At 36.1% G+C, this 27557-nt stretch overlaps 3 protein-coding genes across 3 annotated transcripts in view; 1 reads left to right on the top strand and 2 right to left on the bottom strand.

The window, feature by feature from the left end:
* Nucleotides 1-2088: 2088 nt before the first annotated feature.
* On the bottom strand, nt 2089-8178 carry LOC127450038 (melanin-concentrating hormone receptor 1-like). Its single transcript, XM_051713748.1, has 3 exons — nt 8069-8178; nt 3293-3371; nt 2089-3104 (listed from the first exon to the last, which is right to left on the bottom strand). The coding sequence occupies exons 2-3, from the start codon at nt 3360-3362 to the stop codon at nt 2089-2091; spliced, it is 1086 nt and encodes a 361-aa protein (XP_051569708.1). The 5' UTR covers nt 3363-3371; nt 8069-8178.
* A 705-nt stretch (nt 8179-8883) lies between these two features.
* LOC127450051 (testis-expressed protein 33-like) overlaps nt 8884-27557 on the bottom strand; it is a 304945-nt gene continuing 286271 nt past the window's right edge. The window contains exon 5 of the transcript XR_007898898.1: nt 8884-9070. The gene's annotated coding sequence lies outside the window, so the exon portion shown is untranslated. The remainder of the gene's footprint in view (nt 9071-27557) is intronic.
* LOC127450046 (growth factor receptor-bound protein 2) overlaps nt 13187-27557 on the top strand; it is a 53236-nt gene continuing 38865 nt past the window's right edge. Inside the window, exons 1-2 of the mRNA XM_051713757.1 lie at nt 13187-13350; nt 14678-14976. Coding sequence (XP_051569717.1) covers nt 14899-14976 — 78 coding nt within the window. The 5' untranslated portion in view covers nt 13187-13350; nt 14678-14898. The remainder of the gene's footprint in view (nt 13351-14677; nt 14977-27557) is intronic.

Below are 27557 nucleotides of genomic sequence, written 5' to 3'. Positions count from 1 at the left end.
ACTTCAGTATTGATCTGTTTCTCACCCACACCTATCAAATCGCTTCTCGAGACATTGATTCAACCACTGGAGTCATATGGGTTACTTTTATGCTGACATGTGTGATTATTGGAGCTTCAAAATTTTGGCACCTATTCATTTGCATTGTATGGACCTACAGATCTGAGATATTCTTCTAAAAATCTTCATTTGTGTTCTGCTGAAGAAAGAAAATCATACACACCTGGGATGGCTCAATGGTGAGCAAATGATGAGAGAATTTTCATTTTGGGTGAACTGTTCCTATAATAATACCCATTACACTGACACTACAAAATGAAACAAAGTTTTAAATATTATAAAAGCAATTTTTGAGGTAGCAAAAGTGAACTATTATGGGCTCAAAGGAGAAAGATGATAATAATACATAAAACGCAGAAACTTTCATAAACACATGCCTCCACATGAGTGGAGAAAATTATATTAGCCTCTGAGGACTCTCTTTCAGAAATATTTGCACATTGAAATATACATATTTTTGGAACCCATTTTTTTAAAGAAGACAAGTGGCTTTAAATGTCACTGCAATTTAGTGATTCACTATGATGCAGAAGTGTCATTGTAACAGAGTTGTGTATACATTATATCACTTTCACTGGATCACAACAGTAACATGACAATGAAAATGTGCATCTTCCCAAATGAATTTCATACGGTGAGCTCTGTTAATGAGGCTTCCTGAACTTCTTTTCAACCTGTCACTTATTATATACATCCTCACAGAGCTCGGCTCAGCATGGTTCAAATCAGTTTCCTGGGGGGTTTCAAGACCCTGCTGAGCTATGGCAGAGACATCATAAGGAGAGGAGGCGGACCACTCATATGTATGAATAGGAGAAACTGTAATGCAAATTATGGCGGTTGTAGTTCTGCCTTACAGGTTAAGCGATAGTTTGCCCAAAAATGATAATTCTGTCATCATGTTGTTCCAGACCCATATGACTTTCTTTCAAAAAGAAATGTTAGGCAGCATGTCAGTCTGTCACTATTCACTTTTATTTAATCTTCTGTTCTATTGCTGACGCGCTGCTGAACTACTCTAGTCACTTTACTGTTACTTTATCAAGTCTGTCTGAAAATGTAATGATTTTACTCACCAAATATCACACTTGTGGCTCTTTTTGCCATGAATATCATTCGTATTTACATAACTTCTGACTGTCACATTAAAGCCAGCTTGTGATGTTTCTGGCCTTGCGTCAACGGACGCAGCCAATGTAGACAGGGTGTGAGGGTGAGTAAATGATGACAAAATTTTCATTTGTGTGAACTATCCCTTTAAAAGAGCCAACCGCCTATTTGATCACTCTAGAACATACATTAGCTAGACCAGCCTGTTGTTTCTCACTAAAAAAATGCAACCGTTTTTGTGACATCATGCTACATTTTCGCGAAATGATATTATGTGGTCCCTTGCTTGTATCGCAACAGTTCCGAGGTGAAGTGTCCATTGTGTGGTTCTAAACGAGAGTTACATTTTCTCCCAAACAGATGAGGTTAATTTAAGGTTAATGCTCTATCGAGTTTAAAATCAACAAAACCTATATACCTCCCTACCCTAAACCTAAACCTAACAGTGTCAGAAAATTCAAACGTGAGATGAAAAATGTAATTGCTGAAGCAACCGCGTCATTTTGTGGTGCTTCCATGACAATTTCAGCTCAAGTGTAGATTTGCGTGCTCTTCGGGACTTGCATCGCAAGTGCAACACTATCAGTAAAGCTATGTAGTTGGTGAAGTAATGCAAACGTTAAAATGTATCGCCTTATAAGTCACACGCTATAGTAAAAGTGTTTAGATGTCATAAGACAGCATTGTGTGAGGAACAAGGCGAAAAGTAAGAGTTTAGGAACTGATAATCTGCCGTTAAACTTGCGATTTATGTGAAAGTGAATAAAAGTCATTGTTGTCTTCGTCCTTGTTGCACCTCCAGTGTTCATTTCACCAGGAAACTGACAATATGTACAACGGACCATGTTTAAAATATATATATTTTTTAAATATAGGTATAGTAACATGGTTCTATCTCTAGCATAGTCTCAACTGAGCTTAATGCACAGCCACGGTTACCGGCAACAGCTCCCTAGAGGACTGGGATTGTTGTCCTCCGTCTGGCGCCAAACGTAGGCTGACGCTTCCATCTGCTGTTCCTGGATCAGCCCGGAAGTTTTTGTGCGCTGGCCGAATGGCCACGATAAATTGCCTCTTGAAGGTCTCGCTAAGCATGATGTAGAGTAGCGGGTTAATGCAACTGTTGGCATAACCCATGCTGATGGCAACATTATAGGCATACAGAAAGGCGAAACTGGGCCGGTGCACGCTTAGATGCGCTAACTGCAAGATGTAATGGGGTGCCCAACAAATGAAGAACGCCAGGCATATGGCAACAGCCATTCGAGTGACCTTCCTAGTGCGCACTCGTAAGCTGTGTTGGGGGAGTGGCGCCACTGTGGCGGCCATATTTTGGAGGATCTTGAAAAAGACCACGCAAATGATCACCAATGGCAATGCAAAAGCCAGCACAAACTGGTAGAGAGTGAACCAGTACGTGTCTGAAGCTGGATTTGGGAGAAGTAGAGCGCATCCCACAGAGCCGTCTCGCAATGGCATGAGTCCAGCATACATCCACACTGGCGTGATGGATAGCAAAGAGAGAAACCATACCAGTCCGATGACCGCCACAGCAACGCATGGGGTTCGTATATGGTTGAAGCGGATGGGATGAACTGTCGCCAAGTATCTGTCTAACGTCATGACAGTTAGGATGTAAGTGCTCACAATCTGACTGTTGGAGTCCAAAGCTGTAATCACAGTGCACATGGTGGCACCGAAACACCAAGAACCATTTCCCACGAGCTGGTGAATGAGGAATGGCATGCCTAGAAGAAACAGAAGATCTGCAATGGATAGGCTGAAGATGAAGATATCAGGCACCGTCTGTTGTGCCCTGAACTTTGTCTTTTTGACAATGGTGTAGATGACAATGAAGTTGCCAATGATGCCGACGAAGCAGATGACTCCATAAATACTTGGCATGAGAACATTGTGATACTGTTCTTCATTCTCTGCAGGAAACAAAGAGAAACTTTAGTGTGGAATTACTAAACAGAACATTTTCATCAGGCAGTACTGTATCTTGCAGCAGTAATCACAATGACTGAATTCATTTTTTCTTGAAAAAATTGGTTAATGTAGATGTTACGACACAAAGCACATTTTCGTTACCTGATTAAAATTTTTACAGTATATTTACCTGCATTAAAGTTTTGGGATGAATTGGACTCGTTACTGGAATTCTTACTGGGACTTTCATTGAAATCCATTCTGAATAACTGGCAATAAAATACAGATACACAGATTATATTAACAACAGCCATCATCAAATTAACATTTAATATGCAGCTAGGAAAATGTTATGTTTCAAAGCATATCTTCAGAAGTGATATGATAGGTGTGGGTGAGAAAATATCAATATTTATGTCCTTTTTGGCTAGAAATTCTTCTCCCTGCCCAGTCGGGTGCGTATGCATGAGGAATGTGAATCAACAAAAACACAAGAATAAGAATGTAAAAGTTAAAGTGGAGATTGACTGAGCAGGGAGGAGAATTTATAGTGAAAAAGGACTTAAATATTGATCTGTTTCTCACCCACACCTATCATACCACTTCTGAAGACATGGCTTTAACCACTGGAGTATGGATTACTTTTATGCTGATTTATGGCATTTTGGAGCTTCAAAATTTTGTCACCCATTCGCTTGCATCATATAAACCAAAAGAGCTGAGAAATTCTTCTAAAAATCTTCATTGGAGTTCAGCAGATGAAAGACAGTCATACACATCTGGGATGGCATAAATAGGTCTTCGCACATGAAAATATACACACTACCGGTCAAAAGTTTTGAAACACTTGACTGAAATGTTTCTCATGATCTTAAATATATTTTGATCTGAAGGCGTATGCTTAAATGTTTGAAATTAGTTTTGTAGACAAAAATATAATTGTGCCACCATATTAATTTATTTCATTATAAATCTAAAATGTAATTAAAAAAAAGAAAAGTTTTTGAAATTGATGACTTGGACCAAATAATAAAGAAAAGCAGCCAATAAGTGCCCAACATAGATGGGAACTCCTTCAGTACTGTTTAAAAAGCATCCCAGGGTGATACCTCAAGAAGTTGGTTGAGAAAATGTCAAGAGTACATGTCTGCAAATTCTGGGCAAAGGGTGACTACTTTGAAGATGCTAAAATATAACACAGTTTTGATTTATTTTGGATTTTGTTTAGTCTCAACATAATTCCCATAGTTCCATTTATGTTATTCCATAGTTTTGATGACTTTACTATTATTCTAATATGTGAAAAAAAATTATAATAAAGAATGAGTAAGTGTTTCAAAACTTTTGACCGGTATTGTAGATACCTTTATATTTTAAGTAAGGGGGTCCTTCGCAAGAGGATCATCATATTTGGGGGTCTTTTGCATCAAAACCCCTAGCCTATAAGATGACAGGAGCAGCAGGTGTTAATATAACTGGTATAAGCAACTGTACTGAAAAAAAAATGGTTGTCTCAACAACCGTAACATATGAAAATAAATCAGTTCTACTCAGAAACGTATATATAACATTTGTAGCTTTACTTAATTTGCATTATATGTGTACAGCACAAAATATCAATTATAAGGTAAACTTAGAGTGACCCATAAAGTAAATGAATAATCGTGAGATCCTTGAACTTCTTTAGTTTACAAATCCGTAAAATTACAATTTTAAGTTCTACTAACTCAAACAATCAAGTACAGAACTGAGGTTGTGGGGAATACCCATAAGCCCTTGTGCATGAATAATTTAAGCATGTTTTTTGATCAAAAGGAACTTATGTGGCCATTTAATTGGTTGTTATTAAGAATTCATTGAGATTTTAGTAATATTAATGTTGTTTTAATTAGTTGTTTTGTGTTAAGTCAACATTTGGGTGATCTGTGTTTCCTTTGGTGAAGTTGGATTCTGTTCAGTTTATCTAATCTTTCCTTGTGCATGTGAATGTGCATTGCTGAAGAACAGATTTAATTGAACTTCTTTGGGGAATCAAGTTTAATGACTGACCTGGGTCATTATTTTCTTTTGAGCCAAATAAATTAAGTAGAAACAATCATATAAATGTTCATTTTGAACAGTGTGCTGTAGTTGTTAAATCTTATTTATGTGACAGTTAAGTTGAAGAAACTGATACGTGTGTATATCTAACAAAGGTTTTCTAGTTAAGCTGACATAAAATGAGCAAAATTTGAATTTACTTAAAAAGTGTGATGCAAAAATGCTACATATGTAACATTTTAAGTAAATCCAACACATCATTTTTTTCACTGTGTATAGGTGAGTAAAATGAGAAAAAGAAACAATTGTTTTCATAAATGATGAGTTTAAAGTCAACAAATGTGGCTATTCCTAGCATTATAATTGCAGTTGATGTTCGGATCATGATTCCAGAGACATTTGATTCACCTTGTTGCCTGTTTTAACTGATGATAATTAGTGTTTTAAATCATAATAATCTTTTAGCTTTTTCCTCTGCCTTTCCCATTCTTTGAACCCCTTTGATTGTTTTTTTTCTCCTACACTGTAAAAAAATAATAATAATAATGGTAAATGCATGGCAGCACAGGGTGCCAAACGTTTATCATAAACTGAACGTAAAAAAAACAGTTTTAGACCATGAAGTGAATTAACACATTTAGACTGCAAAATGAAATGGGTGTTTCAACCATAAACTAAAATAACATGTTTAAATAGTAATTTCAAATATCGTGTTGACACTCTAAGTTGAAATGGCATGTTTAAAATTGACTTAAAGTTCATCAAGAGTGACCTTTCACGGAGCAATAATTAAATTAGACCAAGGGCGTAGATTTGGCTTGAACATGGGGGGGTTACAGTGTGAAGAATTTACATGTTTCCATTGATCATTTATATATATTGGGGAGGTTGTACTTGCTTGTTTTGATTATTGAGGGGGTTACCTCCGACCCCCCTGGAATCTACGCCCCTGGTGTTGAGACAGTGCACAGTGTTACTCACACAAACACAAAACACGCTCCTGGTAACACATATGACGCTAAAATAATGTAATAAACAGTAAGTAAACTACAGAAAATATAGCATAGAACACCCCATTGAACATAACTCATTTAGAAAATAAGAAGACATATCTATTTCCATAAAATATAATGAAATGTGATGGCTCATATGATGGCTTATGCAGGGACTTTATTATTGTTTTTCACTGTGATTTCAACAATAATTTACCGTAAAAGTACATGTAATCTCTTGTTTGACATAATATCAATTTTTACTATTAATTATATGGTACTTTTTTTTTTAACCATATTTTACTGTAAAATTACATGTATTGTCTTATTAAATATATTCTATGTTTTACTGTATATGTTAAGGTGACTACCTGTCAACCAATTAATGTTTGTTTTTTTACTGTAGCATTTTTACATTCTTTCTCTGTTAAATTACGGACATTTTTTACAGTTAGAAATCCCAACATTAATTGATTAAGTTAACTTACATTTTAAATTTCTACAGTAAGTGTATTTCAGTAAGTGACATTTTATTTGCTTTTATTTTAATGAAATAAACTGAACGAGCAGCAAATATCAATTATGCTTTGGCGTTTACTAAACACAAACACAAAACACCATCCTGGTAACACGTGACACTAAAATAATGTAATAAACAGTAAGTAAACTACAGAAAATATAGCATAGAACACCCCATTGAACATAACTCATTTAGAAAATAAGAAGACATATCTATTTCCATAAAATATAATGAAATGTGATAGCTCATATGATGGCTTATGCAGGGACTTTATTATTGTTTTTCACTGTGATTTCAACAATAATTTACCATAAAAGTACATGTAAAATATCAGTTATGCTTTGGCGTTTACTAAACGCTGGATTAATTTTGAAACTCAAAATTATTAGTTGAGTTTCTTCATTATTATGAGTACAGCATACACTCAATATCTTGTGTCACAAATGTAGCGTCAAATAAAGTTCAAAACATAACTATGTAAGTAAAAAATTTTTTTTTCAATGAGCAGTATTTGCTGAAAATTTTAATTTGGTGTGAATTATTTTATTTTTATGGGAATTTAACACTTTTATAAAAAATGTTACATTAATGTTAAATTATATTGTATTTACTCTGTAAAAATACATTTTTTGTACACAGGAAGAAATCTTTTTTTTTTTACGGACATATTTTTAAAGACATCTCAGGTTAAAATTACATTTTCACATGAAAAACAAAAGGTTACCTTAATTTAAAGGAGAATGCCTTTTTTTTTGTCAGTAACACACATAATCAGTTAAGTAACAGAAAAAAATTACGTTTAGTGTGAATTCACACTTTTATTGAAAAATGGGGAATGGATGTTAAATTAAACGTTATATTCTCTGTAAACATTTATTTTTACAGTGTAATTTTCAAACCATATTACACCTCACAGCCAGAGTCACACTCATATCATCATTGTACCCTTATGCTATCACTGTAAAAAGTGCTGCTATTGTTACTTTAAGGAGCTATTTCTAACTGATCAAACCATTAAAATGAGTTTTAATTGGTTGTTGTAGTAGCCTAATATACTCAGGTTGATTCATGCATGTTAAACAATATTTTTCACTTGAATAAAACAAGTTCATTTTGGTGCTACCACATAAAGCACCTTTTTTTTCCCCCCCAGTATACATTGATGGTATCAGTTGGTGATACTAATCTATTTAAATATATATATATATATGGAGATTAATGATCACCATCTTCATTTATCATGATATGGGCCGAAATAAAACATAAATATGGTATTTATCTCTAAGTTACTTCAAGGAATACCAAACTATCCGGGTACGTCTCCAAAACAACACAGTACCATGGTATTTTTGTTACTTTTTTGTTTGCGTAGCGCAACGTCACATATCTAGGCTATAACTTGGAGTGAGCCTACCTTTGTATGTGAATATCTTGAACGGTTTTAGGATGACCATAGGTGAGACTCTATCCTTTGCCTTTAATTTATCATCCGCTTATACGCATGCCACAAGTTGACAGCTTTTCTCCAAACGCGCTCTAAATGAACCATGTCATCCTGCAGTGAATACTCCAAAATTGGCGAAATGTTGTAAAGTGTGCATGAGTCTCGGATGCAGATGTTGAAACTCATTCATTTCCAGTTCATAAGTAATCTGGTAAAAGCAACTCGGCTATTCTCCATGTGTCCTTGCTGAGTAATGAGATTTGTTGGATCATCGTGAAGTCCAGCAGATACAGACGCCAGCTGGATGTGACGCCTGATTTGTTGCTGTCTGGTGCTGCTGACGTGACGTAAAACCTCTGGGCACTCGCGATCCACCAAGATTCGTATGAATGGGCAATTTCACAGAACTGCTTGTTCTAAACCTCAATCATGTTCATTAACAGCAACTAATTCCATTTGGCATCTCATTTCCACCGCGTGATGTTTTGATGTCTTGCTCTATCCGGCATAACAATGTAATCGTGTTGGATTTGAAGTGTCTGCAAAATGAAAAGTTAAAACATGTTTGCGAATGCATGAGTAAATTACACATTTCCAAACCTGGAGGGAATTTGAGCAGACTATGCGCAGTGTTGGGGAGTAACGGAATACATGTAACGGGATTACATATTTAAAATACAAAATACAAGTAACTGTATTCCACTACAGTTACAATTTAAATCATTGGTAATTAGAATACAGTTCCATTCAAAAAGTATTTTGATTACTGAAGAGATTACTTTGCATTTTATTGTCATTTGTTTCATTTAATATTTAGTCCTTTCAGATGGAAAACATTTATACATATAAATGATGCGATCCAAAGTGCATTTGAACAGCGGTGAAACACTTTCTTATGATGTGTTACATTCATACGAGCAGACAGAGAAGTAAGTTTGAAGTAAGTTTGGAGCAGAAGAAATAGAAATAAACCTTGTGTAAATTGTCAGCTTTACACTAAGCTAAAATGCTATTTCTAGCCATTTTACATGCACGTTACCAGACACAATCATATTTTTTTATCAAGAAAATTCACGTTGAATCATAATTTCTTTTTTTCTAGTAAGACCTTTGATATTAGGGCAAAAATCATATTCTTGATAATAATTTTTGTATTGTTTTCCTGTAAAAATATCTAAAAATCCTTAAAACCAGATAAATTTGATTCATCATGTTTTAGAAACAACACTGCATAAGATATTTCGGTTTTTCAGAGAATGTATTTTTAATATGTGTATTTTGTCTTATTGTACTGGCAGAGTTTTTATAGTCAAAACAAGTGAAAAATCTACCAGTGCTGAAGAAGTAATCCAAAGTATTTAGAATACGTTACTGACCTTGAGTAATCTAACGGAATATGTTACAAATTACATTTTACAGCATGTATTCTGTAATCTGTAGTGGAATACATTTCAAAAGTAACCCTCCCAACCCTGAGTATGCATAAAGGTATAGATACTCTGTCCAAAAGGGGATTTCTTAATGAACTACGATCTTCAAGATAAAATTGGACTGTTTTAACCCTTTAATGCATACCTGGGGTTTTTAGTGACCCTCAATCCACCCCCTGTATCTCATTCATTTTTTTGGAGTTATGCCCACACCTCTTTAGTATTCCTCAACATTTCTCTTCTGAATAGTGTAAAAACAAAAAAAAAACAAAAATAGAAAGAAAAATGGCAAAATATATACAGTACAGTATATATATATATATATATATATATATATATATATGAACTGCTTATTACAAGGCTCTCTGGAATACTCGATTCTGATTGGTCAGTGGCACCATCTAGTGGTCTGATATTGCTCAGTAACAACCGCACATCCACCAGCGGCTCATCTGGGTACTGCAAGCCATCTTTTATGCTTCTCTGTTCACTGTGCAGTCTCTACAAGTAAGCTAATAATAATAAAAAAAAAAAAAAACTCAAATCAATGTTTCATGTGGATTTATTTATTTGGCAAGTAGTCTTGTAATAAGATGTATGATGAGCAGTGAGATGGTCATTAATTACAAAATAAACACCAACAGAACTCTGATGCAAACCGGAGGTGTGGGTTTCAGCTGTTCAGCGATTTCTTCCATCACATAATTACATAATTTGCTATTTGACGAAGAAGCAATATGGAAGTAAACTATAGCAAGTGTAACACATGAACAGTACTTGGCTATCATTTGGGTGTACTACTGAAATTATGTTCTATCTATTTAGACTCATGAAGTGCCTGTAATACATATGTGTTGCTTACGTGTAACTTATGTGTTATGTGTAGCTCATTATGTGTTTGACAGCCAGTTGCGTTTCATGAAATTTCAGTGTGGAAGTAATGAATCCTGTTCTATATTTGTTGATTAATCTCTTTGATAGTTGAAAAATAAAACATCAAAATATGTCAGAATACGTTTTATTCTATTATTTTCGAATTATCTTTAAAATGTTTGAAAATTGAACACTATCTGGGCATTTGGTAGATCCATTTGTGATGGATATGTGTGCTGGGTCGCTAAAGGCCCGAGCTATGTAATTATGTTTGGCAAAACACCCATGCATTTAAGGGTTAAATCACATATAGGCCAATCTGCATAAGTGAAACACAGAGAAACAATGATTGCTCTCTGTCCCTGCTGAATAATAAAAAGAATAACATTAATAAAAAAAAATTAAGAAGATCTCACTGTCTGGTTTTAGCTGGTTTAAACTGGTCTACCAGTCTTGCTAAGCTGTTGTTAAGCTGGTTTAGCTGAGGTGCCAGCTGGTCGCCAGCCTGGCCAGCAAAAGAGTGCCCCAAACCACTCTAAAACCAGGCTGGTCGACCAGCCAACCAACCTAGGCTGGTTTAAGCTTCTTTTTTTCAGCAAGGTAAAACAAATGACATGAAATGTCAGCTCAGCTGTCCTTGAAGTTCCAAAATAAAGTCATTTGTTATTTTTATGCTCTCATTAATTGGTACTCTGAAGCGTTTAGCCTTTGTAGAGACTAAGGCAAAGGGATCATTATTGCGATTGCAGGTGAACCACATGCAGTGACCCTTACTGCAGGTGCATTCACTTTAAAGTCTGATGCCATGTCTGGTGTCATTTTGACTGAATTAATAGGCTAGGTTATTGCTGAAATTGGCTGTGTACCATGAGCAGGTTATTTTGACTGTATTAATACAAAGAGGTTTTTGATGAAACTTGGTACTATAGCTTATACTATTATGAGCCAGTTAGTGTTTGATTTGTCTACTGTTTTGTTCGTATAGTTTGGCATTTTTTTTTATTTTTTTTTTAACTTTTACATCTGCATTAAATGTAATTCACTGATTTGATCCTGATGTGAGTCTCTTAATTATATCTCTGTGCATGATGTATTTCCAGACATGTGGTAAGCGGGAGATGAGCTCAAACTGCACATTAAAGGCACTGCATTATGGAATTATATATGTTATACAATATGTAATATATGCAATATATTCAGTACAAAGATCTAAAGTCTATAAGAGAAGACACAGATGATAAAAGACAAGAGTCTAGTTAACTTCTATGAGTGCAGAGCATTATTAGAAATAAACATCAGTCCAGTTTTGGTTATCTTTGGAGACAATGATGAAACCTCTAAAATTCTGACCCGTTTAAATGATCAAGACAGCTTCAAACGCTAGACGTGATTCTCTTGCAAATAAAAAACTCTTGATATTTGACCAGACGATGTCGCTATGCTGTAGCCTACCCAGTTTCTGACTGCAATTAAATATTAACCCCTAAACAAATAAATGTGTAAATTAGGCTGACGATATCTTTGGTTATAGTTTGTAATAATACTAATACTTATAATAATAATAATAATACTTTGACGTAGATAAAAGAAATGGCTTGTTTTGTTGGTTTAGCAATGATGGTCCAAAATGTTAAAATATTGGAGAATATTATCCACTCGTGGAAAAAGTTGGCTTTAACTTTATGTGCAGAACTGTCCTTAATTTTTGGAAATAATAATAATAATAATAAACAAAAAGGCCTGCTTAGATGTTCTTGTTTTTCTGACTGTGATCAGCAATCATATATTTTATGTTTCAATGTTATATAAAATATTAAGTCATAAATATATATTTCAAATATTTTTGTACATCCGGAGGTCCAGTAAAAGTGCATAATGTTGCTTAAAAATCACATTATTATTGAATATTCCGGATTCAATACAAGTTAAGCTCAATCGACAGCATTTGTGGCATAATATTAATTACCAAAAAAATTAGCTTTGACTTGCCCCTCCTTTTCTTAAAAAAAAAAAAAGCAAAAATCAGGGTTACAGTGAAGCACTTAGGCTACAATGGAAGTGAATGGGGCCAGTCCGTAAACATTAAAACACTCAGACGTTGCCACAAGACGTATATGTGTGTTAACGTGATTTTATTATGATAATATCCCTTGCAAACCTATATCCAATTTTACAGTTTCATTGCAATGATGACGTAACGCAGGAAACCCTAAAACAACAGTAAAAAAAAACAACAATAATTTAAACAACTATATGTTTTAACAGAGGAATTAATGTAAGTGCTTATATAAATTATAAGATCACATTTCTGTCTTTAAACCCTCCAAAAATGCGGTCCCCTTTACTTCCATTGTAAGTACCTCGCTGTAACCTCGATTTTTGCTTCTTCTTAAAATAAATAAATGAATAAATAAATAAAAAAAAGGAGTGAAAATATTTTAGTCGAACGTTAAAAAATATATTTTTGCCTATTTTTAAGATTTACATATTTCAATTTAATTACAAAATTCCATCAAATTGAATTGCTTAATGTTTAACCAAATTAAATAATTTAAAAAATGAAATATTTATTTTTAATTTTATTTTTTAATAAAGATTACTCAGTTCAGTTTGATGGAATTTTGTCATGCATAAATGCATAAAAAATATTTATTAATATTATAAAAATTTTATTTTGAGTGTCATCAACTTCATGCCGCTAGTGACCAAGTGACAGACAACATTGCCATGACACAAATCGTCCTCTAGGGGCAGTCGGGAGCTGCACATGCGGACGCTGCTGGATCAGAGAGGAAACGGAAATATATAGAAAAATACAGCAATCTTTCACCATTTCTTGTCGGGCGAGGTGCAAGATCTCGGTTAGAACAACGATTAAAGACTAATTCAAGTGGATTCTAAGTTCATTCAAACGAGAGGAAGTATCGGCCCTTAGAGTTGTTGACGAGGGTGAGTACATGAAACTACAGGATTTCTGACTGCCAACGTGAATGGGGGTTTCTTCTTCACGTTAACATGAACAGAGGCCATAAGGCCTGTGTGCTCTGTATTTCCACTAGTTCATCCGCTATCACTCATGCTCACCAAATCATCGTCATTAAGCATCTAGACATATTGTCGAGAAGTTGACAAAAGAGGAAACGCGAATGTTGCTTTAAGGTTGTTTTATAGGCTAAAAAAAACAACATTTGAACTGCTCTGGAATCAGATATATATATATATATATTAATGTTAACGTTATGCATTGCAAATCAATGCTTTAAAACCTCAACTGTTTTATGTTGTTGCATGTACGCACTATGGCAATAAACTGTAAACATTTAAACTTAAATGTAGTTAGAATGATTTTGATTTTCTGTTAATGTTGTAAACTTTCTATTATAATACAATTCTATCCCTCAATAATTATATTATGTGATACTAATAATAAGCCAGGGAAGATCACGTTGTTGTTGTTTTAAATGTACTGCTAGACAGTGACAAGTTGGCCAAAATAATGTCAAATAATTGCCTGTTGCATTGCAATACTACGCAGCTTATCAACATGGTAAATATGTATGCTGACATGTAAGATTTAGTTTTGCCAAACAGAAAAGCCTGTATAATGGCAAAAATAAACTTCATACATTTCATAACTAAATTCCATTATATTGAGTTGTGTAATGTTTACAAATGGTGCTAACTACATTTAAGTGAAATTGTTTACAGTTTATTGCATGCTATGTGTACTATTTCAGGTGTTTATGCAATTTCACACTTGAGATGTGATATCGTGTGTTTTTTGCTCAATAAGTGGTTCAAGCATTCTCTAGAAATGATCTTGTGCGTTTCATCTATGCGCATGTCTTCTATTCCAGCTCGTTTACATAAGGTTGAAATATGTCTGCGCAATCTTTGATATATTCGAATATTATTCTGTGCACGTTCTACAGCTCTATGACGTTATCAAGCTATGCGTTGTTGACCGCTACGAAACCCTGGCCGTCTATTGGTCGAACGCCAGACGTATTGAAGTTTCCTGAACGTTGATTGGCCAGGTCCTCTTCGTGGCGCTAATCTGATTGGACAGTTCTCAGTGCCTGCGGCGCGTAATTGGACGCTGGAGACGTCAAGCAGACGGGTTTCCTTCCTCTTTACGGGGAGCGTTTGCTCTTTATTGCCAGTTGTATAGCGGGGCGCGGCACATTGAACTATCTAGAATAAAGCTAAGTTGTGCGTTCATATCAACGCTATCGAATCCTATCGTGTTTTTAATAAGGTTTTCATTTGCTTACAGGTTTCTCGCCGTGACCTTTATGTGAGGATCGCGACGGGAGAGAGACGCGGGGCAGAGAGAGAGAGAGAGAGACAGGTGGAGATCATTGTGTCTTTTTGGATCTGTGCTCATCATCTCTATTGAGATCTCATTGTCTGGTCCTCTGGTCGACAACAAGGAAATAAACTGCATCTAGAGGCTTTCTCCACTGCTTTATTGTACCTTATCACATAGGTGTCATCATGGAGGCCATTGCCAAGTATGATTTCAAAGCAACTGCAGATGACGAGCTGAGTTTTAAACGTGGGGAAATATTGAAGGTAAGTTATGATTATTTCATATGTATTAGCACCCATTACTACAAGGTGCATAATCATTTACATGAGCTTGGGGCTTTGTTCATCTAGATCAGACTGTTTACTTTGTGTATTATTGCTGTATTATCTGATTACTAATTTACTACTGAAATAATACCTCAGAGTCATATTGGATTTGCATCAATTGGGTTGTTATTTATTGATTAGTGTCCTGGAGGTATAATTTGTTCTTCACATGAAGTCGTATGGATGATTATGGTTTTGTGAATAAGGAAGTGCTTCAAAAATGAAATGGACAAGTTTGTTTACATGCATTCATTTATCAGGTGCTTTTGTCCAAAGCCACTTACTAATGAGGATAACACAAGAAAATGATCAGAAAGACGTTTTTAATGGTTCGCACTTGGAATCGAGAAATTACTGTAGATCTTTTGTTTGGTACATCATGAAATAAAGGGGTTGCATTTCAGCAAGTCAATTTTGAAAATGCATCTATGTAGTTTTCAAAGAATAGTTCAAAGGTCTGATCCTTGCACATCATCAGATTTTCAAATTGAGACAATAAAACCATTTTTACAGTTTTCTCACTGTGCATTTAAAGGCCCTTTGGTTTTATTTCCTCAATTCTGCAGCCTCTTCCTTGATGTCGGCACATTTTTTTTCCATCTAAAATACAGCAGCTTTTCAAAACCGACTTTTAACGCAAGCGCTTCATTTCTCTGGCCACTTTTATCTGAATGCTAATCTCAGTCGCAGTGCCTGTTAATCTGGCCCGAACTGATGGCTGAATGTCACTGTCCGGCTTATGTAAAGCGGCGATCTCTCCCTAAAGAGAGTTGAAGCCGCCCGTCTTTGATCTGGATTGCAAAATATCAGGATGTGCGTTGACAAGGGCTTGAACTCAAGTGCTCAGAAATTTTAAGTGCAATCATTCTAATCTTTCAGGTTGATCTTTCTTACATCATACGTGTCACGTAAGCCTGTCATCAGCATGTCAACTGCATCATTCCTTTGATCGGATTTCTGCTTGAGATTATCATCAGGTCTTTTTGTTTGTGGCTGGATGGTAGACTTACTAAAATGAACTACCTCCATGCCACGTTCCTGAAGTGTTGTAGCAGAAAACAAATGACATTGTGATGGTCCACAGCATTGGTCTGGTCTTCTATGGGATTTTCTTCACGACCTTAGATTATAGTGTTATAGATAATGCTTGCTGAACAGGAGAGTAATTCTGAATAAAGCAACAAACAATCATAGATGTACTTGTGTGTTTTTCTTTATTAAGAGTGGAAAAAGGAAATCAGATGGGAAAAAGAGTGGGACAAAGCGTGGATTCGAACCATGGTCGCTAGGGCAACAATACTCTCTGTATCTTTGCTGGTGGTTTGGGGCTCCCGTCCCTTTTTGGAGCTCTGTCTGCAGCGATGTCCTTCTCTTTTAGTGAGCCAAGAGGTCACCGTGTGACATTTAGATTTTCTATTGGTCACGCGTCCTCTCGTCATCCAAATTCAGAGTTCAACAATCTTGAACTTTGGTATGTACGTTATAGGGCTGTCAATTGGGCAAAGAAACTAAATTTGAATTTTAAAGTCAGCTGATTTTTTAAATTGACATTATTTCCTTAGTTCACAAGAGGGGACATTGAATACATAAAACCATACAGCACAGTGTTATATTATTGCAAAGAACATTCCTGGCTGTTAAAAAAACATTCAACTTTAAACTAAAGTGCATAAAATAAAAAATAAAGTTTTAGTCGGTTCATATTCTCAAATTTTAAATCAAAAGTAAAACGAAGGGGGGAAACACTTCAATAGGCAGTTCTGTGTTAACATGGTGTTACTCTTGCCCTGGTGCCACAGTATATACTACCACAGACTCAAACTTCATAATAACAGCGATATACTACAGTGTTCTTCATGAATTACCGCTGTATGTAGGGTAGAATTATTCCCAGATAGCAGTGGTATCTGGCTGAACTCGTGGTAAAGCGGCTCATGATCCCTGGTCAGGGGCTGTTCAAACAGACAGAAAGGAACAGAACGCGAGGATCTCGAGACACACATTTCTTGAACTCCTTTACAGACAAATCCATCACTTAATCTGAGAAATGCTGATAAGTGAGCAAGACACAACAGCCAAAGACCTCCACCTACTGTAAGGGGCTGTTCACACCGAACGCTTTTGCAACCATCCAGTTTACCATTTTGTTTCTATGTAAACGTGCTAGACAAACTTGTTTGGCTTTGTTTTTGTTTATTCTGCGTCTCGTGCAGGAGCACTGTTTTGTAGATGCAGTGTCAAGTTAAAAAGAACTTTAAAACGCATCTCGAGACACCTGGTTTCTGTTAAACTGTATTTTGATGTGCTTCATCTAGCCTTTTTTAGCGCAAGAATGCAATCGGTCTGAAGTCATCGCCAGTGCTTGGCACACATCCAAAATTTGATTGTGCAGTTTTAGCGAATGTGCGTATTTTTCTTAAATTAGATGAATATTCTAATTTTAATTTGACAGCCCCTACAGTGTTGTACAAAATTTCTTCACACGAGCTTGTGTTTGGATACGTTTGAATGGGAGTAAATGGAGCATGAAGTGTAGTGTGAACGCCCATTAAGAGACCTTACTTTCAGTCTTTTATATTTTGGTAGGCCCGAAATATACTCCATGCCAGCACAAGAAGAGTCTAGCTACATAAGAGCGATTTTGCTCTCTGTTGTTTTCCGCGGTGTCAGAATGCATTCATAACACAACACGAGTACGTTTGTTGTCTAAAGTGCGTTATAGCAGTCATTAGCGTAAATTAGCTTCTATGTTTTGTTTTCTCTTTTAGGTTAATGACTGCATGTTCAGAGCCATCTACTTGAATAGTACCATCCAGTTTAATGGTGCAGACATTTAAAGGAATCTCTCAACAATAACAAGTCATTGTCTTTACAACACAATTTGTGAAACCTCATCAACAAACAGTGAAAATATAGTGTTGGCCCTATACTTCAGAATGTTCTGCATTTATCTGAAAGGTTTTATTGTATCTAAAGATTAGGCTTTAGAAAACAATGCATGGGTTTGCTTTTATAGACAACAAGAATTAAGGACATTCACTGATTGGCCCAATTCCACCCCCCACAATTCCTCCTCCTTTATTGCGGTCTGATGGAAATGCACAGCTTCTGTGCATTCCACTTAGTGCCACAATGTTGTTAGCGTTCATCGTGAACATGGTGCACATTTTGTTGTCTTACCTTTATGTCTTCATTGCAAGTTCTGGCTGTTTTTCTCCACTTGGGATTGCTGCTTTTTTTTTTTTTTTTTGAGGAAGTGATACTTCAAAGCATGCAAAAATGGACCATAAGTCAGCAATGGTGCTAAAAGAAGATCCAGAGATGAGATACGCTTCTAAATTTCCCCTGTCATCATTACTAGATTTTTACACTTTTCTGAAGAAAATTGAGTGGGCTTGCCACAAAGTTAGTGTGTTCTGAGTATTTTTATCGCATTGCTATGCAGTTGCTAGGGTGTTCTGGGTGGTTGCTAGGGCACTGCTAGGTGGTTGCTAACTAGCCAAAAGAGTCCACTCACAATTGGTCCCTAGATATTGCTTGGGTCCCTCCAAAGTTTTTTTTCTTTTTTCCTCATTTTATCGTCTTCAGTGAGAGGAGTTAAGAGTTTCATGCTGAAGAATACACAGCAAATTGGCCAGTGTACATTTAACTCCACAGGTGTTAAATGTAATACTTTTCTGGTGTCTATATGAGTCCCACTTGCTTGGTGTACAAGTAACCCTTTCAAAAGTGTTGAATATTTACACTGCAATAGTGTTAATTATTTTACACCAAGAGAGTAAAAATATACTCTAGTGTAAATTATATATTACTCTGATTCAGTGTTTTAATTTTACACTGACGGAGTGAATATTTATACTCCCTAGCACACATTACTCTGAAAAAGAGTATATTTCTCAACTTATATATTGACTGCATTTAACACCCATATGAAAAATGTAATTTCCATGCAGTTCCCTATACATTTCTCAGCATTCCTCAAAATGATGGTGTATTCAATATTTAAATAAACAACACAAGCTTCCAAAAGAGCTTGATTTCTTTTAATGCAAGGCACAAAGGCTGCAAAAATCAGTATAACTTTGTAAGAATCAGTTTAGTATAGAGGGTTTACTACATAAGGTACAGAAACATGAGAGCATTTAAACAGAGCTCAAGAGCGCTAAGTCAAACACTGCCTTGGCTACAGGTCAGAAGATGGAGACATGTACTTGTTCTAACATGAGTGCCCCATAACATGTAACATAAATAAATGTTCATTCATTAAACTCTGTGATCAGTATAGGTCTATGCCATTTTCGAAGTCAAATAAAATGCATAAAACGATTCAAAATCTTCCTTTCAGTTTGTCCTAACCACCGTTTTATAGTTTTTGCCATGCGAACTACGGACCAAACTATTTAGTCCCCATATTCAAATGAAGAAGTCTTACCTTGGTATTTCACTTACATTCATCGGATGCCAAGATGACCAAACTGCCCGGCAGTTTTTAAAACGGAGTTCATATTCAAACACGGAGCATGTCGACTCAATACAAGTTCCTGTATGTAAAATAAACACTGAACTGGTACTGAAACTCGCATTGTGTGTTTTCATCATCAAAAAAGAAAAAGAAAAGAAAAGAACAAGTAATGTGTGTACAAGAAAGGCAGTTCCACTATGAAAAAAACAAATGTGAATCATATGAACTGGGGATTTTAGTGAGATGTTTTTTTGTTTAAAACATTTTACACCAAAACCAATCATTTTTAGTCAAACCTTAATGTCAAGCTTGTGTATGAGCGAGAAAAAAACAAGGCAACTACTATTAATTGAAAATTATGAAAGGAACGTTTCACGTATCTGCTCACAGACACGGATTTCATAGTTGAAGTTAAAAGATGGGATGGCTTAATAAAGTTTTAATAACCATATAAAACAAAATAAAAATACAAAATTTAAATCTGACCTTTTGTGTCATCATTTGCTTTCATCTCAAGTTTCCACCTAAATATCCGCCATTTTTAATTTGAGTTGCTCATCAAATGCGGACTGTGTTGACTGAATTTACTTCAAGTTCCCGTATGTAAAATAAACACCGAATGGATGCTCGGAAGCGCAACACCAAAAAATCACACCAGTGGAAGGCGCAATTTAACCCGAGCTGAGGTTAATTGAAGTACATGTTCATTAGGATTTTAACACTGTTACTCTTTAGGGGCTTTCACTGAAATTTTAACACCTCAGAATTTGCTGTGTACTTGGGATAAGGTTTTTTTTTCTTCCCCCAAACCATGCAACAATGAATGAACCAATGGTGTGAGTTTGGGGCGGGACTTTGTTTGTACCCCCAAATGGAAATTTAGGGGTGGGGGGCGGGGGATTTTCTGGAATCTATTTGAAAACAATGATTGTTTTTGCCATTCTGTTGGGTGAGGCTAGTGGCACAGAAGGTACACATTTCAGCTTTAAAGGTGCACTCAGCGATTCCTGAGAAACACTGTTGATATTCAAACTCAACTGCCAAAACAAACACACCCCTCCCTTCAGTGCTCCTTTGGAAGCTCCGCCCCCCAAATTCATGCACGCAGATTCATTCCTTTTACCTTTCGGAGGTCTCTCCACCGCTGAAAAGCCTCGCCGATGTTGACGTGGCTCCTAGCCCTTGACTTATCATAATCCTTCTTTTTTTAGTTTATATTCATCTGACCTCTTTCTCTTGGTCTGTTTCTCAGCCATTTGTCCTCCTTGGAGTTTAGAAAGTTCGCATCAGCCAGATTTGCCGACGCTCTTCTAATGAATTTCCCTCTCGCTCTGCCCCCACCCCTCATCCTGTGCACGTGCAAGAACCACCCCATGTTGCTGGTTGGCTGTAGTGTTGTGTGGATCGTCCGATACACTTTGTTTTTGTCCCATTTACAGAGCCAGGGCTGTACACAAATATTAGTTGTTGTTTTTTCAGCCCACCCACAGAAAGGACAGTTAGCAGACTGTGAGGAGATATTTGCAGAATTTGATAAAAAAGTGTATTGGATTAGAATTAATGTGTGCACCATTAAGCAAAGTGACTCCTACTGATGGACCATGAACCTTGATCAAAAGAAGTATCTGTTATGTGCAGCTTACATCCTTTTTCAAAATAACTTTTTGACTTCCCTTTTATCCTGAGCTTATCAGTCTCTCATGAACATGACATGAACCACAGCTCACATCTAGTATAACATCAACGTATCTGAACATTGTGGTGATACAGAAACCCCACAGATAAACCATCTAGAACTGACTCATATCACTCTACCCTAAAATTTCTCATACTAAGGTTTTAGTGTTGAGCATGCTATGGTCAACTTTTCTTGGTTTCTATTCTTATGCAATATTCAAATTAGTTGCATTAAAGTGCAATTTATTTTACCATATAAAGCTGTTTTTAGTTAATGTAAAATGAGTTTAACTGTTGGTTATGATTCTGCAGGTGTATTTTCTTGCATACCCATGATTTGTTTTGCAGAGTTTCATGAACAAGTTTGCATAAATTTGGATAACGTTATAATGCATAGCCATTATGCCAGATTTTGGAACTATATGATGTGGACATCATTTATGCATTGATTAGAAAGTGAAGAAAGCCTCTACTCAAACAGATGATAGCTTTTCGCAAAACGGCAGCAATAGTAATATTGGCAAAGACACTGATCAATTGATAAGTAAATGGGTTATTGTCACAGTAAACAATTTTTGCCCCAAGTAGGGCCAGTATAATTCATGAGCCTTACTCATGAGGCTGTGTATGGTTGCAAAAGCAGCTTGAAGCATCAATATAGGATGCAATTGATGTGCAGTCACTGATGCGGTTTTACAGTAGCTTTGAATGTGGCTTATCCAATCAGAATTTAAAGCCGGAGTTTGGGGTGGGAATATCTGTTTTTTGACCAATGGCAAATGAGGAGAGCATTTGGGAAACCTGTTTGAAAACAACCATTATTTTTGCATTTCTGTTTGATAATGGTAGAAGTGCAAAAATTACATCACCTACAAGTTATAATTTTTGGTTTGTTTAGTTTGGGAATATTACCCTTTCAGATTGTGAAGGATGGAGAAAGAGGCTCACCTCACTGTGGATAGAAATATGGACGGCAAGGAATTAAACACACTGTCCTATTGTGCATGAAGTTGTCTCATTAGTCACAAGAGGATTAAGTGCATGTGTTCAAACCTGTTTTGACAGATAGTGTGTTATCATGCTTTTAACAGTGCTTTAGGTTTTAAGACACCACAGATATCAGTGCGACCCCCTCCGGCTTACAGAGAAAGCTTAGGCTTTGTTACAGTGATGTCACAATTTGACAAGTAAAATGCTGCTTGCATTTGTGAAAATCAAGGGCTTCTAGGGGTTTTCAGTTGCTTTCCTTGGTGATTACTTAATCAACAGTAAGGAAATATTTTATTTTTTTAAATCTCGTTTTGCTCTGGATAGCTGAATGATTGAGAAGAAATTGGATAACAGAATAATTTTCTGAAAGGCAACAGTACTCAATCAAATTTAGCCTACTTTATTAATAAATATACCAAATTGTATTGTTCGATTCATCAGTGTGCATTATTAAAATATATAATATATATAGGCTATATGACTTTCTCCGTCTCCAAAATGACATTTCTGCTGACATAAGTCCCACTCTGTATCTCTTGGAAATATGTCACATTATAGACTGTGAAAGCTGTTTTATGTTGTCTTTAAATGGACAATGGTGGCTGCTTTTCATTTGTTATATTGAAGAATATAGACTGTCTGATAGCTTTTACCGAAAGGCCAGGCATCTTTGGATTTACCTTTTCATTCACTCTTAATTGTCTGTATAGAGGCTGATTGAACAGGACTGCTCCGTTTATTCGTCTGTCTCGTCTTTGATGTAATTAAGAGAGAGTTAGTCAAAACCCTTGCTTGAGGGGTTGTCGTTTTGCCGGCATAAATGGGCTGGACAGTTTGCACTGCTGTTGAATAACGCCCAGAGGCCATGTGCTCGCTTTCCTGTGACAGCATGTCTTACAAATGAGTCATTATGCTCCATACTCTTTATTCTAGGAATAACCAGGAGCATTTTTTTCACCAAGGAACGAGGAGTCTTTACTGAGTGATTCAAAATAAAGAATTTAAATGGAGCAGATGTTGTACTGCTGATAATTAGGTATGCACCAATATGGAATTTCTGAGCTGACACCAATAACCAATAATGCACAGCTCATTGTGGCTAAAACCGATAATTTTACTCAAGCATTAACCCTCGAGACTGCCTGCCTGAAGGAAAGAAGCCACATGTAAATGAATATAGCAAATTATTGGTGAAAAGACTCCATAGTTGAATTCCACTGTCTGTACAGTAATAACTTCAAAATGGTCCCAGTTGCACCCCTACTGGTAGCCTAATATTGTTTTGTTATTGTTTTATTGAAAAATACATTACAAATTATTCAATTTAAAGATTTTATATGAAAATTGAATTTAATTGAAGTAATAAAAAAATCAAAAATACTTTTTTGCACAGTATTTACTCTTAAAATCACAAAAGTTTAAAACATTAAAATAAAAAATTATTATACCTTGACAAAACAGTTGTTAGGATTTGAAACTGACAAAACTATCACATCTATTACCAGCCTGACCTGTCTAATTATTTTTTATTTATTTATTTATTTTAAGATGTAGCCTATAGAATTATAAAACATTTCTTAGTCTTTCTGTACAATGAAGGGCGCAGACACTGAGGCTCCAAAATTAATAAAATCCCAAAAGCAGTTTATTGTGCAACTAAAATTCCAATAATAAGCAGAAAAATTTAGATTTAGTGCATAACGCAGAACATTTAACTGTAAACAAGCCCGATATACACCTGGGACTGTTATTTTGAAATGAAAGAGACTTCGCTCCATTTCAGTGCTCTACACAGTATATGTCAGAGGCTTTTTATAGCCTTTATATTCACCAGATAGAGTGTTTTGTGTAGTTTTTGTATGTATGGTTTTATACAGTATATATTTCACCAGATGAGGTTTATTGATAAGTAAAAAAATAAAAAATATTGACAACGATCGGTTTAGATTTTTGCCGATTAACCAATCGTTCCAAACAGCGACTATTGGCACTGATTAATCAGTAAAACCGATATATCGGTCTACCCCCAAAAGCAATAGTTGTAACTAGCAATGCACAGATATACCATTAGTTATCGGCCAAAATTGTTACAGATAGCTGATAATTATTTTTATTTTATGGCTGTCTGATATTATAAAACTATACTGTTTTGCTTTATTAAATATAGAGTTCCCACTAATGCTTTTTATTTTACATGTTTTACTTCAGAATTCTGGCATGGAAAAAAGGTTTATTATCCGCTTACAATATTGGCCTAAGCAGACCATACTGACAATAATTATACAAACACAAAAGGCCAAAGAATAGGATACTTTGGTTTTCGGTGTGCTGCTAAGTCTCGTGCACAGCACACATAACGTAAATTTCGTCATTAGCACAGTATGCGAGTACTGTACATTAGGGGTCGACCGATTATCGGCCATTAAAGTCATCATAATTTTTCTAATTATCGGAATCGTTATTTTGTCTGATCTGATTGCCGATAAATTTTAAAATGCACTCTGTTGACTCTGATGCCACCGCCTCTCCTTGAAAGGTTACTGCTTGTAGTCTGGCTCAGTGTCCTGCCCACAGTATTATTGGATTGGTTATATGTCACGGGTAAATGGCCAATCAGCACTGTACTCCATATTCGTGGGGGAGAGATGGGAAAGAGGAAAGCAGTGAGAGAAAGATGAATCACTGAGAGGACGAGCTGTTTTCAAAGGTAAGAATGCAGATACTGAAGTTGCAATAAACATCACAATACTCTATGCCAGTGGTCACCAATTAGCGGACTGCGGTCCGCTAGACATAATGACAATGGTTGCCCCATCTCACTATTATGCACTATTTCATTAAACACATGTTCATAGGCATTTAAAGGACATTTTGTGTTGGAGTTTGTGTTAGTGTAAATTTTGACACAATTTTCATTTTTACTGCAAATTTATATCAGCCCCAAATATCGGTTATCGGTCTCCTTGATTACTAATAATCGTTTTCAGTATCGGCCCTGATAAAACCATTTCGGTCGACCCCTACTGTACATGGGTAGTGAGTATGTGTCAAACTTTTCCGTATGGGTTCGCGGTCAAAAAATTAGACTTTGAAAGGCTGAGCGAATAACGATATGGTCACCGATATATTGTGAATCCATAATTGTAACCGTGATTTCTGAGGAAATGAGGGGTCCAGATTACTGTTGTAGTAAATGTGTCAAGGGTTATACTGTTGAAAAAAACGAGATCAAATTCACCCACCGGCCCCTTGTTGACCTCGTAAAGCTGCCTGCAACAGCTTACTAATATCTGTCATTTTCCTCTTTGCATAGTTGAGTTTATCTGATGCGTAGATTTGCCTCTGGCTATGAAGCTGATGTAAAATAATCCAGGAAATGGCAATAAAGTACAATTTGGTGACTGTGTATTAGCTGTGCTATCGGAAGACTGTCGCAATTTGCATTGACATCAGCAGTCTGCATTTGAATGTTCTGTGTTACAGTTACTCTAGTTTATCTCTCTCTCTCCTCCCAGAATGTGGAACACTCTGATCTTTTCCTTTAGATGACTCTGTCGAGAAAGACAGGATTGAACAGGCTCATGCTCCATTGCCCTCTGCCTTTAGTCAAGCTGAATTTAGCTGTTAGACTCTCTGGCTTCCGTCTTAGTTCATCTGTTCTGTTCTAGTGTAAAGTCAGAGTATAAGCGACTACTGGTTAACCAATATTTTTTTATGGCCAATAGTGCTAGTGAAATCTACAGAGGAGGGTAGCCAGTATAATCCTAGTATAGCCTATTATTATAAAATTTTATTGAAAATATACAACAAAGAATATGTTTTTAATATCCAATATCTATAATAAACTGTGATGGCTTATAAACAACTAAAACAGTTTTGCTGAAAAATGGCACTGGCAGGGGTCGTCTTTATGAGCCCTGCTACAAGGGAGCACAGAAAACATCTTGGAAATAATACGAGTTCTTGAGGTCTTTGGCATCCTCATGCTCATTGTCATCTCAGAGGGAACTGGCAGCAGGGTTGTGGTTTCTTCCACCTGGTTTGGAGTTTTCTGCAGTGTCCTAGATCTGGAGGTGGGGGCTTTTACCTGCACAACACAACAGCATCCTGAACACATCACTCCTGTACACAGCATGTAGCCTACTGTTGAAAAAAGGTTCACAGGATGTATAGTTTACCAGCAAGTCCTGTCCTTATGACAGAGGGATCGTTTAGCTGTTTTATTGCCTTTATCTGTGAAAACAGTGGAAATAGTCAATCTTTTTTCCCTGACTCAGGAATGGTATTTTAGCTGTTTCTATTGTGTTAAAGGATAGTTCACTCAAAAATGAAAATTCTCTCATTATTTACTCACTCTTATGATATCCCTGATGTGTATGACTTTCTTTCTTCAGCAGAACACATTTGAAGAAAAACAGAAAAATATCTTGGCTCAGTAGGTCCTTAAAATGCAAGTGAATGGCGATTTCTCTTTTAAAGCTCTAAAAATCAGCAGCATAGTCAGCATAAACATCATTGATACGACTCCATCGGTTAAATGAATGTATTCTAAAGCAACACGATCGCTTTTGGGCGATAAAAGATTTGTAACTATAATCCAACACTTCAGGATTGAGTCCAAGCAGTCTCTCGTGTGATGTATTTGCGTTGCCATGGATACAGATGGTTGAGAAGTCCAGGATGTCAAATGCACCATTGTGAGTAAAGAAACCAATCAATACAGATCTCAACCAAAACCAACCAAGATACTGTACAGCATTCCTCCTCACTTGTAAACAGCGCTGCTCTTCCAGCTGTGACGCACTTGCCTCAGTTCTCGCGTGTTTCAAATGCCAATGCGATTACATCACACGTGCGTACTGCTGCTCACCGGAAGCATGATTTAGAGTTTTTAAAAAGTACATAAATATTTCTCTCTCTTGCACCAAAAGCGATTGTGTCGCTTTAGAAGACAGTAAATTAATAGCTGTTGTCGTATAGATGACGTTTATCGTATTTGTCTGTGAATTGTGGAGCTTCAAAAGAGAAATCTCCATTCACTTGCATTTTAAGGACCTACTGAGCTGAGATATTTTTCTAATTTTCTTTATTTGTGTTCTGCTGAAGAAAGAAAGTCATACACACCTGGGATATCATGAGGGTGAGTAAATAATGAGAGAATTTTCATTTTTGGTTGAACTATCCCTTTAACTCCCCCTGCAGGGCTCCAGACCTCAGCGGGAATGAGTAAGAAATTCTTTCACTGTTTACTTTCATCAGGATCTTACTGATTAAATTACAGTCATCTGAAGATAAGAAAGCCTTAAACTAGCTAAATCACAGACACATTAGGGGTTTTCATAGAGGTTTTAAACAAATAATCGATACAGAATCCGCGACCCAGCCCACA

Source organism: Myxocyprinus asiaticus, chromosome 13 (assembly GCF_019703515.2).
Source record: "Myxocyprinus asiaticus isolate MX2 ecotype Aquarium Trade chromosome 13, UBuf_Myxa_2, whole genome shotgun sequence".
NCBI classification, from domain to species: Eukaryota; Metazoa; Chordata; class Actinopteri; order Cypriniformes; family Catostomidae; genus Myxocyprinus; species Myxocyprinus asiaticus.
The sequence above is the reverse complement of the archived record's forward strand: the minus strand, read 5'-3'. Positions and strand labels throughout refer to the sequence as shown.